Source organism: Crassostrea angulata, chromosome 3 (genome assembly GCF_025612915.1).
Source record: "Crassostrea angulata isolate pt1a10 chromosome 3, ASM2561291v2, whole genome shotgun sequence".
Classification (NCBI taxonomy): Eukaryota; Metazoa; Mollusca; class Bivalvia; order Ostreida; family Ostreidae; genus Magallana; species Magallana angulata.
In genome coordinates this window covers 38,403,926-38,421,129 of record NC_069113.1, presented here as the reverse complement: position 1 = coordinate 38,421,129, position 17,204 = coordinate 38,403,926, and the positions used below count along the sequence as shown (strand labels likewise).

Below are 17,204 nucleotides of genomic sequence, written 5' to 3'. Positions count from 1 at the left end.
CTAATCATCCATTTTTATCTGCCAGTTGCCTAATCTGCTACATTTAATTTCTTTAACACAGAAACATATTTATCGGTCTGCAAAAATAAACATGATAAATATATTTGTGAGCAGAAGTTGCTCGCAAATCCTGCTAAAAGTAATCACTCACATATCATACTTATCATACTCAAGCAGCCACGAGCTATGCGGAATTAGGACCATGGATTAAGACAATGCCTAAATTAGTTGCCATGAGCTCCATATTTTCAATGAGGGCTCTCTTGCTCACCAAATCCCTATGCACTTGGTGTGCTTGCTAACTGCAAAGCAGTAGCCTACGGAGAATGATCTTTCCTGAACTTGTCAGTACTATCAAAGCTATGTTCTACACCTTTAACCTGTGCTTCAATAGTGAGAGATGATTTGCTTATCAAATTTATTCCATCATGTAGTTTGTCTTTTCAATTCCTATTATAGGAATTTTATTTTGTTCTTTTTTTTTTAACATTTAATGCATTTCCTTTCATGATCAATAGAGCCTAGAGTCTCTTTCTGGCAAACAACACCTGATCTAAAACACATTTCATTTCATTAAGGTCTTCCGTTTCCTACGGAAGACCTTATAGTGATTGTAATGTTTCTTATTATTATTATTATTTTTTTTTTTCCTTTTTTTGTCCACAAGATTTCTCAGAGTTGGTTGGATAGATTTTCTTGAAATTTTGAGGACTAATAGAAAATGATAATATCTCTAGGCGTTTTTTTCATTTTTTCAAAATTTATTTCCGGTCGTCCGTTTCCTGTCCCCCGTCAAAAAAGCTTGTACATTCGAGATCTCAAAAACGGTAAGGACTTGAACATTTCAACTTTGTGGGATGATGGACCTATAGTTGTAGATGTGTTTAAACTATTTTGTTTTGTTCGTCGTAACTTCCGGTCATCACCGGAAGCACTTCAAAAATAACTACTTTTTCCCATAAAATTTCTTTTCCATCAAATAAATATATTAGTATAAATCTATGCATAGGTTGTCAATGCGATGTTAACTCAACAGTAAAATTCTACTTCCGGTGAGATATCTCAAATATCTCAGGTAGCTTTTTTGAAACACATTTTGTACAAACGAGATCTCAGAAACTATAAGTGATCAAAGCACAAAACTTTCAAGGATGATAGACATTTGATTGAAGATGTGTTTAACCGGTTTCGTTTTGTTTTCCGTCACTTCCGGTCCACACAGGAAGAGTTCAAACAAATAAAGCTGTTTATCAGTTTAACTGTTTTCCTTTGATATTTGTAGTGAAGTCGATGAAAAATTAAGTAGAAAGGGCAAGTACAAAAAAAAAATTAATTACAATTTACATTGAGCACTTCCGTTTGTCCGTTTCCTGTCCCGAAACAAAAAACCTCGATTCCTGAAGATCTCAAAAACGGTAATGACTTGAACAATCAAACTTTGTAGGATGATAGACCTATGTATGTATATGTGAATGCACTATTTTGTTTTGTTCGGCGTTACTTCCGGTCGTCACCGGAAGCACTTCAAAAAAAACTACTCTTTTTCGCTTAATTTTTTTTTTCCATCGAATAGATATATAAGTATAAATCTATGCATAGGTTGTCTATGCGATGTTAACGCAACAATAAAATTTTACTTCCGGTGAGATATTTCAAATATCTCAGGTAGCTTTTTCGAAACACATTTTGTACAAACGAGATCTCAGAAACTATAAGTGATCAAAGCACAAAACTTTCATGGATGATAGACATTTGATTGAAAATGTGTTTAACCGGTTTCGTTTTGTTTTCCGTCACTTCCGGTCCACACAGGAAGAGTTCAAACAAATAAAGCTGTTTATCAGTTTAACTGTTTTCCTTTGATATTTGTAGTGAAGTCGATAAAAAATTAAGTAGAAAGGGCAAGTACAAAAAAAATTGATTACAATTTACATTGAGCACTTCCGTTTGTCCGTTTCCTGTCCCGAGACAAAAAACTTTGATTCCTGGAGATCTCAAAAACGGTAACGACTTGAACGATCAAACTTTGTGGCATGATAGACCTATGTATGTATATGTTTACACTATTTTGTTTTGTTCGGCGTAACTTCTGGTCGTCACCGGAAGCACTTCAAAAATTTGTTTTATTCATTTTACATAAAATGAAATAATCAGTATACAATCTTACATATGTCATCTATATAATGTTAAATTGGCAAATAGATTTTACTTCCGGTGAGATATCTCAAATATCTCTATGTAGCTTTCCTTTTTACAAATTTGATGTCCGCGATTTTTTCGTGATTGTAAGTGATTGAGACACGAATCTTTCATGATTGATAGAATTTTGATTGGGGATGTGTTAAACGGGTTTAATTTTTTCAACTTTCACTTCCGGTTCTTACCGGAAGGGTTAAAAAAAATCCTGTTTTTAACAAGTTTAACTGACTTTCTTTGAATTTCATCTAGCCTGATAAACAGTGATGTACATTAAGCAAATGTACGAAAAATACCAGCTTTCGTTTTTATTAATCACTTTCGTTCGTCCGCTTCGGTCCCGAGACAAAAAATATTGTTTCAAAGAGATCTTAGATTTGGCAGAGACGTGAACAACCAAACTTTAAGGAAAGATTGACATATGATTGTACAAATGGTTAACATTTTTGTTTAGTTCGGCGTTACTTCGGTCGTCACAGAAAGAACTTTAAAAATTGATTTCTTTTTCATTCTCGTTGTTTTAAGTAACGTCTGGATATATCATTCACAATAATTATCATATCCACTTTTTTTTCTATGTGAGAGAAGCAATGTCCCACAGTTAAATTGATACATGTATATCAAAACGGAAGACCTTTTTGTTGCTTTTGCAACAAGAGTCTAGTTTTTTTTTTTTTTTTTTTGCAGATATCCCTTCCTTTCAATAGCTAAATAAATTGTTCTCAGTTTCCCTGCTTTAAGTCAAAGAGTACTGTAAATTGTAGCCAGTCTGGTTTAGAATTTGGGGGGGAATGAATATGACACATCAATACAATTCATCTTATCTTTCAACGCCTTGACAGTGAGTTTTCTACATACCAAATGAAGTTAAGGTAATTTCTCAAAAAAAGATGAAAATGATTAAAGAGAAGTGATGACAACTAGATAAATTAAAAAGAACACTTCAAATCACACAAAGATCACCAGGAGACCTACAATATACATAAACCAAAGACATTTTTTCACTAAAAAAAGAAATGAAGGTTACAGGTAGAATTTTACCTTCTTTATTAGCTAGCTCGCCTAAGCTTTTCTGATGAAAAATTGTCATCCCTGCATCAATATTACCATCATCAAATCTAATATTTTCATGTCAGGACCAATGAGCCAATTTCAACCAAATGGTGTCAGGAGAAAATGTACCCAGGAGAAAACGTACCCTAGACTTAGGGTACGTTTTCTCCCATGCTCTCAGAGAAAACCTATCCTACTTAAATCATAACCAGAATATGGAATATTTTTAAAAACTATTTTAATACATTAAGATACAGTAATAATCATATGAATTTAAAAATATCTTGAATATATCACTTAAGGTAATTCTTATTTGAATGTTTCTTTTTTTTTAATGCTTGGATATAATTTAAGCTTAAAATTTTTAAACTTTATTTTACCTATGTTTAAAAATAACAAGGTACAACAAGTTTTATGTATTTGCTTACATAGTTGTTATATTGGTGAAAATTCTTTTATTTTCTGTGTATAATGTCTTGGGTACAGTTCTAATGGATACGTTTTTTCCAGCATTCAACGAAAATTTTAGCATTCTTATGTAAAGGGCTTCAATTTTTTACCAAATTAAGTGCCAAATCCTCTTATTGGGAAGTTAATGTTTAAAAAACTTAAAATAAGGCGGATGTTTCAAAATTTTCATTTTAAGAATTAATTCACCAGAAACATTTATACACGTATTAATTGTGTTAATGTAAGTTTGTTCAAATAAATCCATCAAATCTGCTGGGCTTTTTTTTCATGAATCATGCAAACAACACTAACACAATCGATACATGAATCTTGGAATCGATACATGCACTATATTTGCCATGACTTTGTTTACTACTTGAGACACCTCTGGGATTTGGGTTCATTGGTGACGAAGAAACACATGTATGAACTACCAGCCAAGATTTTGACACCAGAGATTTCTTTAGCTATTTGATAGGTCCCTCTGAGATGACCCATTATAGAATGTTGTTAGATTTTGTATTATAGCATATTGTAGAGGAGGGGAATTATATGCAAGTCTAATTTTAATTGGATTGAGATGAAATGCAATGCTTTGACTCAGGTGAGCACTATTCTCCATGAACCTTTTATTCATTTTAAAAATCTTTTGATTGATGATTTGAAGACAACATACACCGTACTAGAAAAAAAATATTTTGATGACTAACGATGGAAAAACACTTTAATAAAATAATTATTAAGCATATCATCGATTACATGAATATTGGTGGAAACAAGCCTTTGAAACAATTTTAACATAACAAGAGATGTTTGTGAAACACTTGTGCCCCTTTCCTTGGAAACATCTGCGAAGAAAATGAATATAAACTGCAAATAATTGGAATTTTTCAAAGTCCAAGGCACATAACTCAGTCAAAAATTGCTTGATCATACCCAAAATCAACCTTGACCTAGATATAATGATGATAAATTTGAATACCAAATTTCATTTCAGAAGGTGCAATCTCTGCAAAGAAAATGAACGGAAACTGCAAGTAATTGGAAATTTTCTACGTCCAAAGGGCATAACTCTGTCAAAAAATGGCTCGATCCTACCCAAACTTGACCTATATATTAAATCTGTAAACCAAATTTCATTTCAATATGTGCAACCTCTGCGAAGAAAACGAACGGAAAATTTTGGTGGAGTGAGTGACAGAAAGAGAGACAAACAGCAGCAAAGCAATATGTCCTCCCTTAGAATTGAAAAAGTCTGGAAAACTTGAACTAAAAGTAATGCTGAAAAAATGAAAAAAAAAAATTAGCTAACTCTGTTGTTGGGATGTGCCCTGACCATTTAATGTGGGGGGGGGTTACATTCGAAGGCAGATTTTCATAAATGGTCTATTGTGTTGGATCTCAATTTGGCCTAAATGTCCGAGAAGATAAATTTCAAGTGGCAGGCTGCAGCTAAGATGAAAAAATTATCCAAACTGGTGCAGCCAACCAGGAAATCAATTTTTCAAGAATATGAATGACCTGATTAAATCAAAACTTAGAGTATAATTATATGTACAATGCTCTTGCATTCTTTTAAAGAAAAAAAGACCTGAAAAAATGTAAATCATTTTTAACGCAGTCCAGGTAAAATCCAGAAAAGGTAATAAAGACATCAAATGCAACATAAACAGAAAGACCTTGACATGTATAGCTCAAATTTTATCATTCTGCTTGTTTTGGTTTTTTCCAGTATTTACAGCCATCTTAAAATTTACAAGTACCTACCATGAGATCCTCACGATTCCAAAGTGTTGGAATTGATTGAGATTTAATTTCCTGTTTCCGATAATTTCTTTTGTAATTTTTTTTCGAACCTTCATCCGTAACTCGTTCATGAACCTTTGATCCTACAAAAGATCCACGACCTAGAAATGATACACAACCCTTAAACCTCTGGTCTCCTGTCACATGTTTTTCAATAAACACTATACACAGAAGTTGCAAATATGCTACAAAAAAAGGATAAAGGAAACTTTAATATGGTGGTATGGAACACTTCCATATTATGACATATTTTTCCTATAGAAATAAAAACTAAAATGAAACACAATTCTTTTAAAAAAAATTCCCAAAATTTTACCTAGAACAGCATAATACAATATGGGTTAACTACAAATCTTTAAGTCATATGAGTTTGATTCCCACCTGGGCTTTTATAACTTTTACCTTTCCAACAACTTTTAAAACATTTTTTTTGATTAAATATTGTCAAATTTGAAATTTCTAAACTGGTGAAAGTATTTTGATTAAAATGTACTTTTAATCAAATTAATATTGACAGGTGTCTCATATAATCTTAAAGGTATGTATGGCATATATACTCAGAAACATTAGTTTGAAAATACTACTTTAGCAACTCGCGCAAAATATAATAATTTACTTTCCATTTTATTTTTTTGTATTTCTGACTCGGAAAAAATACAAATTTCTGATTTACATGGACACATGATTCTAGCTTCAATTTATCAACAACAATGAATAATTGAGGTATTTAGGAGGATGAAAAGAAAGCATTTTTTTTTAATCTGAAGATAAATATTTTTATTTCAAAAAACAAATAAGACCATAAAAACACTGAGATAAATAACAGATTTTGGTATTTAAATGCATTTGAAAATTTGCTGTTTATCAGGTAGTGTTGTGCAAAGGTGTTAAAAATAGGTCTTGCTCAAATAAACAAGCAATACAATTGAAAGATTGAACATGTAGACAAATACTGTAGGCAGTAGGTGTTTATCAGAGTCAATACTTTAATTTTGATGTACATACCACATAACTGATATGCCATACACACCTTCATCTTCACTAGCCATGGGTTTACGATCTACTCTCCTCTTCTACAACTTTTAGAGGAGCGGAGTAGATCGTAAACCCTTGGCTAGCGAAGATGCACACCTTTAACATTTAAAATATTATTGTCTGCAACATGTAACAACCACTGTAATAGCAGCATATGATGCAACAGTAAAATTTATGGATCCACTGGGAGATTTCCCCTCAAGGTGAATTAATTTTCTAAAGACATTTCAAAAAAAAATATAATTGAATAGGGAGTGAACAATTTTTAAGATATTGAACAATACATTATCAAATATTAGAGACAGGTATGGCCTTGGATATTATTGTTAAGTATATTGTTAATATAGGGTAAAATTGGGATGATATCACCAGTGTCTTGTTGTCTAAGCTTAAGAAAGATGGCTTCAGAAGGTAAATTCATTTTAAATGCTTCCTTTTTGACACATACAGTCAGAGTTCACTAAGGTAAAAGTGTCCTCAATGACATTACAAATTCTAGCTTCTGACGATGGACAAAATGTATACGGAGAGGCTCAGAATAAACAAAAAACATTGTAACTATGCATACATACAGTACAGTATTACATCTGATATGGAGTTCACTGTGACATCTTTTCTATATGTACATGTATATAGGAAAGTAGAACAGCTACAAGCACATACATAATGCACATAATTTATATTACAATATTCCTGCCTAAAGCAATGTGCATTGGAGAATGATCTATATCTTTTTATGTGTGTCATATTGAACATATCATTGGTTTACACTGTATTAGACAGCCTCAAATATCATGAAATAATTTGATTTTAATTTTTTTAACAACCTGGTGTAATTGTAATGCAAAAGACAGCTGCTTCTCTGAAAGGGGGTAAATAGGTTTAAACTTAATTTTTGAATGTGGATGTGAATTAATTCAGGGCTCCCAGCCTTTCAATTATCAAACTCAGAATGAACCAACCATAGGATATAATTTTGACAACAGAATTTTTTCTAAACCTTATTCAGAACATTATAGAGCAGTATTGAACTCCAAGCATTCATACTTCTGTTCAACATAGTAAATATAAATGTAATACAAACTGTCACAAAGTACTGAAATTCACCATGCTTGTTTTACAGTGCTATTCACATGTATGGATTCATTCGATACAACTTTTTCTGGGACAAATAACAATTACAAAATAATAATTTGATATCATTGGAACAATTGAGAATTTAATTTTTTTTTTTAAAGTGTCAATTCTAATATTATTTGATTTTGTTTTGTAAAAATCTAATAGATCTTAAATATATGTATATTTGCATTTTGATTTCCCCCAGGTAATTTTTCCTCTAAAATTAGCTAGGTCACACATACAAAAAATCTTTAGTACCTATTTTACTTTGAAATCATGGCCAGAACATATACAAAAGTTGTATCATGATTTACACATTTTACAATCAAAGTAATTCAATATACCGGTAGTAAAAACCTAATCCCTATAATCTTTTTCAATTTGTATTTCAATGGATAGTTTATAATATAAAACATGAGTGTCTGTTAATTTTGTCCTAATCCATTAGTATTTGAAAATTAAGTTACTTTAAAAGTATAAAACATTGCTTTTAGGTAGTTCAAGATATAAAAAAGAAAAGATAAATTATTAAAAAATCTACTTTTAACTATAAGGAAGGAATTGTTTTTTAATTGCCAAAAAATCACTTTTTTAAGATACAGAGAGCAAATATAAATCAATTTAAAGGAAGTAAAAGCTTAAACCATTTTATTAACCTTTAAGACTCATAGTCTCTGTGGTCCCATTCCGGAGCCAAAACGTACTATATATATCTTAAACACATCAAGTTATATATACATTATAATGACATATCTGCAATTCATCAATAATATAGGATGCAACTTAAAACACACAAGTCTGCATTCAAACAAATTTTTGAGAGAGAGAGTATTATGTATACTACTGTCATATGTCAGACCAATTCTCTCCAAGGACACATTATATTCTGTCCCAAGATATCCTGGACTCACATTTGGCTTAATTGCTTGATATTTATAAATACCCCAGGGTTCAAACGATTCATAGTTCATTTAAAAGTATGAAAAATTTCCAAGATTTCTCAGTCGAAACGCCCCTGTTAGTTTATCAAGTTTCAATACAATGCCCAAAAAAGTGATGTCTAAAAGATTTTGTATTGCAGCAAGCCCGGATGATAACGTTGAAAAATTGTGCGATGTATTCCGAGTGTATTCCGAATGGAGAAAAGATGTAAACATTCCCCATTATAAATCTCCGTAAGGAATCCGGTTTCTGTGAATTTTTCCGAGTGAAAGATGATAATGTGTCAATGAAATTATCTTGAAAAATATCCCTTACAACTATTTCAATTGCACTTCTTTCACAGGTATGTGATACCTATTTTTATTAAAAATCGCCCAGATGTGCTGCATAAATATCTTGGGACAGACTATAATAATTGATACATCATTTTCTCGCATTATCACCGGTGTGAGATCGGTTTGTCCGGTTTGAGACAGCAGTGTGAGATTTTTCTGTCTTACACTGTGTATTACTACGCTGTTTTAAAACGTAAACAGACGTTGTCTGCTGTAGGGAAATGCAAAATAGTGCATTGAGATTATCCATTTAGTAATTGTGTTGCATAATTAATTACAATTTTTCACATTTTAATTGAAAAAAACTGTCGTATGCTTTCATTTAACTTGCACTATTTGAAGCACGCGGAGGGATAAACCGAAAGTAATCTTTTGAACGTCATAACAGAAAGTTGTCAAACATCATTTTTTAAGCTAATATAATGCGAGAAAAATAATCATTCATTATATACTCGTGTAGGATAGTGAAATTCCACCTCGGGGCCAAGATTCACGGTCTAGGACTCGGCAAAGCCTCGTCCTAGACAGTGAATCTTGTCTCCTCGGTGGAATTTCACTATCCCACACTCGTAATAATGAATGATTCTATTATTATCAACACATAAAATAATATACGAAAGATGACGAAACAAAGCACTGGCGAGAAATGATACTTTGCGAGAATTGGTCGCACATCAGGACAGAGATTTCAAGAATCCCAAAACAAAGTTATTCTACTTTCACATTACTGTTAAAGCTTTGACCATTATGAATTCAATTACATACATTGATATTATTTGATACAGGGAGATTATACAGAATGTAAATCAGATGATAAAATTAATATATAGTACACAAGAACAAAACTTACATGTTGTTTACCCTATAGAGTTCTTTGGTGATAATTACGAGTGTAGAAATAATCGGTCCTTGTCACCACTGCACTGGCGTCTCAAACATTGAGCAAACTCGACCCAAATAAAAGATTATTCTGTGTCTAATACAGTTAAACTGATGATGTTGAACACCTCACTTGGATTCAAATATAGTTCCTCGTGACCCATTTATGTACTTATTGGTTATTGTTGTACATACTAGTTTTCGGCAGTTATCAAAATGACAGCTTGTTACCCTTGAGTTGTTGATCATACATGATGAAGATCCCGAGCCCGACCTAAAAAAAAATTATTTGGTTACGTCAGCAGGATCAGCATGTTTTTGTATGTATTTAGATTATGGCCCCGCGAGAGTATATTATTTTCCCTGTCTTTCTATCTTTATATCTGTGTACAGAAAAAGTAAAGGTACAGTCAAGAGCCAAAAGTGTCTATTTCTTATCTTTCTTTTTTCTTTTTATATATGTATATATATATTTATACCGGTATTTTATTAACAGAAATTAGAATTGCTTTTTTTTTTCAATATTATGTTATTTTATTTTATTGACGAGTATAAGGAATTTTGTGTTTATTAATTTAGATATATTTTTTACATCTGTTCAGAAGTGATTTTTGCACATTCAATTTCTTTCAAAATTAATGATTCTATAAAATACAATTTTTGCACGAATTTACTGAATTCTTTAATTTTTTCCTAACATGTTTGAGTGTTGTCTAAAAATTGATAGTTCTTATGTATATAGTGGTTCGTCGCTCAAGGCTTTAGCTAGTTGATTGATTCAATGGTCATGTGTTCCTTTTTTATTGTACTTGATCCTTGACACAAGAAAATCAATATACTAGTAATGAGCATCGACCCATGCAATTCACGACTGAATTAATCGAATTTGGCGTTCTTAAAAATGTTATGTATGATGCTATTTTAAGAATTCAGTATGTTTACACCAGTTCGTGTATCAATGGAATTCACTAAATATAGAAGCCAGAACAGCCACCTCAATCAATTTGTTTTGCAAACATATGCCTAAAGTTACGAAACCCCCTAAACGCTGTACCAACATTATTCATACAAAGCTGAGACATAACTGTGTATTAAACTATGATCTTTGTAAACGTAATATTATAAATAATCCGTTGTGTTTATGTGGTCAAACAGAAGATGTGTATCATTTCTTTTTTTCTTGTAAAAAATACTCTAGAGCGAGAAACAACATGTTTGATCAATTATTTATGTTAGATTTAGTCAATATTGATACTGATTTACTTTTATATGGCAACAACAACCTTCCTTTACATATCAACAAAAGCATTTTTGCTTCTGTACAAATGTTTATGGACGAATCCTTGAGATTTAAATAATATTTCTTTGTGTATATCAATATTATATTTTCTTTTGTTCTATATTCATATGCATGACAACTATTGTTATATTTAAGGAGAGGAACTTGTAAGTTGTTAGAACTTGTTTCTGATCCTTTTGTTTAGTCAATAAAATATGTGAAAACAAAACAATATATTTCAAGAAACTATATCAATATATTTCAAGTTTACTGTATTAATTAAATACTAGTATATACATGCATGTATTACGCGTTAAAATCATTATGTTCTAAATCGTTTCACTCAAACGAAAATAAGATATTTACAATTTAATAACAAACACGTGTTTTTCACAAATTGCGAAAGCAGTGCTGATCTGCGTGCATTTTTACAACGTACAGATACGTATATATATATTCCTTCACTTTATTTTTTCTTTGATAAATAAAAATACACATTATTTGTAAAAACACAAGTTAAACATCGATTTTCACGTACTGTCCTTTTTTCTTTTTTCCCTTTTTTCCCGAAGTTTTGTATACTTCACACAAAACTTGGATATAGTGGGCGGGGATAATGTAAATCGGCAAAAAGAGTGAAACTCTTTCACAAATTGATCGAACACAAAAAAATATTCACATTATTTATAAAAACCACAAGTAAATCATCGATTCAGTTTTGTATATTTCACACAAAACTTGGATAGCGTAGGCGGGGGTAATGTAAATGCGGCAAAGAGAGTGAAACGTGTTATAAATACACGCAGACATACATGTATTTATGACGTATCTTAGAAGTAAGATATACCTTTTATAAAGAAAGACTTATGACGCTTCTGGATTGGAGTGTCCGACCATCTTGTACATATGAGGACCAAAATTGTAAACATATCTTGAACTGACTTGTTTATGCCAAATAACTTAGCATTACTGTGGCCAAAATATTTTTTAAAAAATGATATATTACATATTGTGTTCTGTGCAAATTACGCATATGAGTAAAGAACACTGCCCTTTTTAATCGCTAAGAATCACTGCAGACTTTAATTTGATAGATTTAAAAATCTGGAAAAAAATATGAATGGAGTTCATTGGTGTCCACTCTACAACCATTTGTTCATAAAAAGGTTGAAGTTTGCCCAATTAAGCTGTATTTTTAATTGTCTCAAAAGGGTACCCTAATATTGTAGAGTGGACACCAATGAAATTTTTCATACATTTTTTTCAGATTTGTAAATCTGCATTATTCCAACATGTTTCAATCTTTCTGACAATTTCCTTATGACACATCTACTTGGGTGTTCATAACAAAATAATAAAAATTCATATGTTCAGTTTTTTTGTTTAAAGAATAGGAATGGATTCACAGGGGCATCGTATCCGCTCTACACTCTATGACAGATATATAAATATATATAGATAATACATAGTACATGGTTGATATATAAATATATATAAATAATACATAGTACGTGGTTGATATATAAATATATATATAAATAATACATAGTACATGGTTGATATATAAATATATATAAATAATACATAGTACATGGTTGTATATGTCATAGAGTGTAGGGCGGATACGATGTCGCTGTGAAGAAATTTTATCAAATACATGTATAATTCAGTTTTTTAAAAAGTGCATGAATATGTATTTAATTAATATGTATTGTATATAAATCAAGTTGCCTATTAAGTTTGACTCAGGATTGACCTATCTTATTCCTTAGGTCTTTCTTGGAGCTTTTAACAAAACCGTAGGAAATTTTCGTAAGCACATCTGCTGTTCTACATAAATAGATTTTATAAATGGTTATTAATACAGTTCTATGGCTTTAAATACACAATAGAATGGACACAAAACTCGTGGCTTGCGACGATGATGTAATTATCTTCGTGCAATTTGTTTTTAAAACACGAATATAAATTTTATAGAATTTCTCTATTTTTTGCTATAAATCTACATGTGAAGAATTAAGAATATCGATGATCATAAGTTTGCTCACAGTTTTTTACGTCATTTTTTTTTTTTTTTTTTGACTGAAAAAGACTTCATTTAGTTTGTACCCTGAACAATCCAATTAAGATTTGCTATAAAAAAAATAGTTGTATGAAATGTTAAGTTTTCTTTGGGTTAAGTCTAAAAATTAAAACAGGCACGAGCCAATCTCTTTTTGAATATCATACAACTGTTGATTAGAGTGCTAGTCCTCAAGAGGATAACTAAATATGACTGACCAAAAATATTGCCAATATTTTGCTATATGAGACAAAATTTTAACAAAGAAATGAAACAATTTATCCTGCATTTGATTCTCGGTTTCGCGTAAACTTTTTGTCTTTGTTTGGATTAAATCCATTTTCTAAAACCCTTGTCATCAAACCGTCTCTGGTCAGTTCTATTCTAACAGCCAATGGAATTACACCACAGACCCACTAAATCATTTAAATTCTTGTCTTTTCTCTATTAAGTTCGGCTGAATTCCTCGTCGCTTAACAAAACAATAAAATGCTTTCTTTGTCGGTTCTTGCAGATAGGTATGTAGACAGCATAATATAAAAATACATAATTTTTAAATTAATCATTCAATTTCTTTTCCTGCTTTCTCGTGATAACTAAACTTTATCTGTCCGCTAATTGTCGAGTTGTAAGCTTTGTACAGTTGTTCTTAATTCTTTGTTACAACGTAATATGTAAAATAGGTTGTTTATTACAGGACTGATCTTTGTTGGTGATTAACTCAATATAGATGGTGATTAACTCAATATAGACGGGACATTCATATTCTTTACATTGTTTCAATATATACGAGTAAAAGTTGTTTTTTTTTTTTTGATCTGACTTTTTCTTCTGCTAATTAATTCGTTTTGAATATAACCAAACATTCAAAACATAGACAAACGTTAACATGGCCTGAGTTTTGTTTACATAACAAAGAATTTTTAGCTCTGTATCTCACTTCGAACTTGACAAATGACAATAAATTTGGGTTATCCATTATAAATGTCTCACTGAAGCATTGTAAACATTAAAAATCGTGGCCATGCCCCTTTCAGGAATATTGAAATACGTTAACCCAAAGACAAATTTTAACGAGTATGCAAATTTAAGACCTGCTGTTATGATCAACCCGCATAAGCGCAAGATTTATACTTATCATTTACAGACCATAATAAAACATTTAACTGTTTATGATAATTGTAAATGTTGCAAACCCCAACGGAGGAAAAAAGGTTACAACGGGGTGGGGGGGGGGGGGGGGTCAGACCCCGGCCTCCTTTCCCTCTCTATATAAAGCTGCACTCGAGTTAAAAAGTTGTGCGTGTTTATCTGAAAGTTTTATGACGTTCTGCTGTATTATCTTAATCATCTGACCTTGTAAAATTAATTTTATATCACCAGAAAATTTCATATAGCTGAATAAGATATTCATTGTATAATGAAGGGATGTTGAATAATTTTGAATCATCTTAAATTAGTTAAATATTTACTGCAAGAAAACAATGAAAGTGAAATAAAACAAATTCACACCACCAATCACATATAAGAAGCCAAAAAAAACACCCCAAACACACACACACACACAAAGAATTTGACCAAAATCGTGACCATGCCCATTTAACTTCGTAGCTCCATGAATTTTCTAATTGTTAAACAATAAATTTTGTTCGAGTGAATATAAAAATAACTCAACTCCTAAGATTGCTCTAACAGAAAGGCTTAGATATGTGCTATTGAAAAAATGTAGATATATAATAAGAATATGAAAGCCAATGGCTGAATATTCATATGATTAGTTGTTGTTGTGTATATGTTATGTGAGAATGTGTGCTGTCATTTCTTTGTGCTTGTTTGAATTACATGTGTTCTTGCAGTTTTTGGGGCAGGCACGTAGCATCGCTGTGAAAAGGGGAGGGGGCAATTAAGCAATCCCATATCTTCACAAGCATAAAAATAACCTTATACATCCGACAATCTTCAAAATCTAATCCGGTTACCCCCCCCCCCCCCCCCCGATTTCACATGTCTCCCCCCCCCCCCCGGTATATGCCTGCATGCCCCCCCCACCCACCCAATTTTACGTGTTTGTTGGGCTTGTGTCCTTGTTGAAATCAAACCAGAAAAAATCACATAAACATTCTAAAGGGCAAACAAGACTTGTGTAGCAATTTATATCAGATTTTGTGGTGAAAATGGAGATAAGAATAAAAAGCGTGGGCTTGTTGCCCTACTTTCCTGACTTAAGAAATTGAGTAATTATCTGAAGTACAATGGAATTTTTTAGGTTAAGAATTTCTAAAGCAAATAAAGAGATGGCTAAAAACCGTTATACTATATGTTTAAAAAAATGATATTCAAAGAATTTCTAAAGACTATATATTAAATAATTGTAATAATTTGAAAACAAGCGCACGGTTTTTGTTTTTTGTTTTGTTAGGGTTGATCCAGTAATAATGTCACACTATCTGAATTGTAACAGGTAGATACCTCAAATCACGGATTTTTGTCACTTTACTTTGATATAGATATCGATTTTACTGTTTTATCGCATCTGTGACATTACTTTTTCATCAACCCTCGTATTTAGATGTATTTATTTGTTTGGTGGTTTTTTTTTTCGGTGTAACAGTGACACTGTATATAAATTGAAACTTGTTATATATTTTTCACCTTTTCATTAAAAAATCATAAAGTTTTTTACATGTACTTCACTTTGTATTATATATATATATATATATATTGATTACAATGTATATAGTGCCTTTAGTAATTTCAGTAATATATGTAGATATACTGATATTTATATATATTGCATCTGTGCATATGCATAAATTTTCAAATTGCTTCAAATATATGTTTTTCAATAATTTTGTAGGGAAGAGGTGTATTTTGTCTCTTTAATTTACATCTACATATTGCATGTGTCATACGTGTGGTATAGGAGAGGAGAACTACATAGAATAGCTGCATATACCTATTACATAATCATTGCTTTTTTTCAATTCCTAAAGACACACTTAGATGTCAGCATGTTAGAATTTTTGTTTACTTTAATTTCTATAATGGTTATCATGTCTTTTGTTGAACTTCAAGCGAAATACAGAGCTTTGTAAACAAAAATCGAGTGTTGTTTTCTGTTTACGTGTGTGTTATTTCGGCAGAGGTTTCAACCAATCCTTGCTTATTCTGTTTATAAAATTACATATTTACATTTTCCAGTGTCTTTGCCTGTGATAACTCTACGTATCGATTTTTTACTATACATATATAACCCATCACTTCAAATAACGCCAAATTGTGGCGCCATCGGGGTTTTCTTATTTATAATTAAATATTTAATCGTATGATGGCTTAGAATTATATAAATATAAGTAATAATGAATTATTCTTTGAATATTATAAGGTGATAATTTCGGCCGGGGCGTGATCAAATCTATCATAAAGCCCTTCGGGCTTTATTTGATGTAATCACGCCCCGGCCAAAATTATCTCCTCATAATACTCAAAGAATGATTTCTTATTCCTTATTTATGAACACACAAAAACCCCACCTTTGGTTTGCCGTGAATAATTTCGATGAAGAAATGGTTATTCTCTCACCACACATTATTTGTAGACAAACAAACAAAACTAACAACAACACAAAAAATCGGAAAAAAAACACCAACAACAAAACACCAACCCCTTTAAAAAAGAACCGAAAAAATGGAGGTTTGTTTACAAAACAAAAATAATAAGCCCTGTATCTCATTTGTTACTTGACTTACACGTTCACATTTGGTCAAGTATCATTCGTGAACGCAGGATTTCAAAATTGGAGAACACACTAACGATGTAAATGTGGTATTTAACTAATTAACAATTTTCAATTGTCAACGAGTTTGTGACAAATTATAATATACTACTGTTGATATAGTAACCAGACACAGGATTGGGTACTATAATAGGTCATAGAAACGTTGACTACACCCAATCCGCACCCTGAAGACAGCAGGCTGTAGCAATCTAATTACACTCTTATCTTAGGGGTACATAGAAAGGCATCAAATCTTCCTGTTTATAGGTG

General features: G+C 31.5%; 1 protein-coding gene across 4 annotated transcripts in view; it reads right to left on the bottom strand.

The window, feature by feature from the left end:
- LOC128175543 (nuclear receptor subfamily 1 group D member 2-like) overlaps positions 1 to 10,060 on the bottom strand; it is a 42,486-nt gene extending 32,426 nt beyond the window's left edge. Inside the window, exons 1-2 of one of the 4 annotated variants that reach the window (XM_052841290.1) lie at positions 9,787 to 10,060; positions 5,467 to 5,690 (exon numbers count right to left, since the gene is read on the bottom strand). In XM_052841290.1, coding sequence (XP_052697250.1) covers positions 5,467 to 5,469 — 3 coding nt within the window. In that variant the 5' untranslated portion in view covers positions 5,470 to 5,690; positions 9,787 to 10,060. The remainder of the gene's footprint in view (positions 1 to 5,466; positions 5,691 to 9,786) is intronic. The other 3 variants (XM_052841289.1, XM_052841288.1, XM_052841291.1) reach the window with 3 other exon arrangements.
- Positions 10,061 to 17,204: the final 7,144 nt, after the last annotated feature.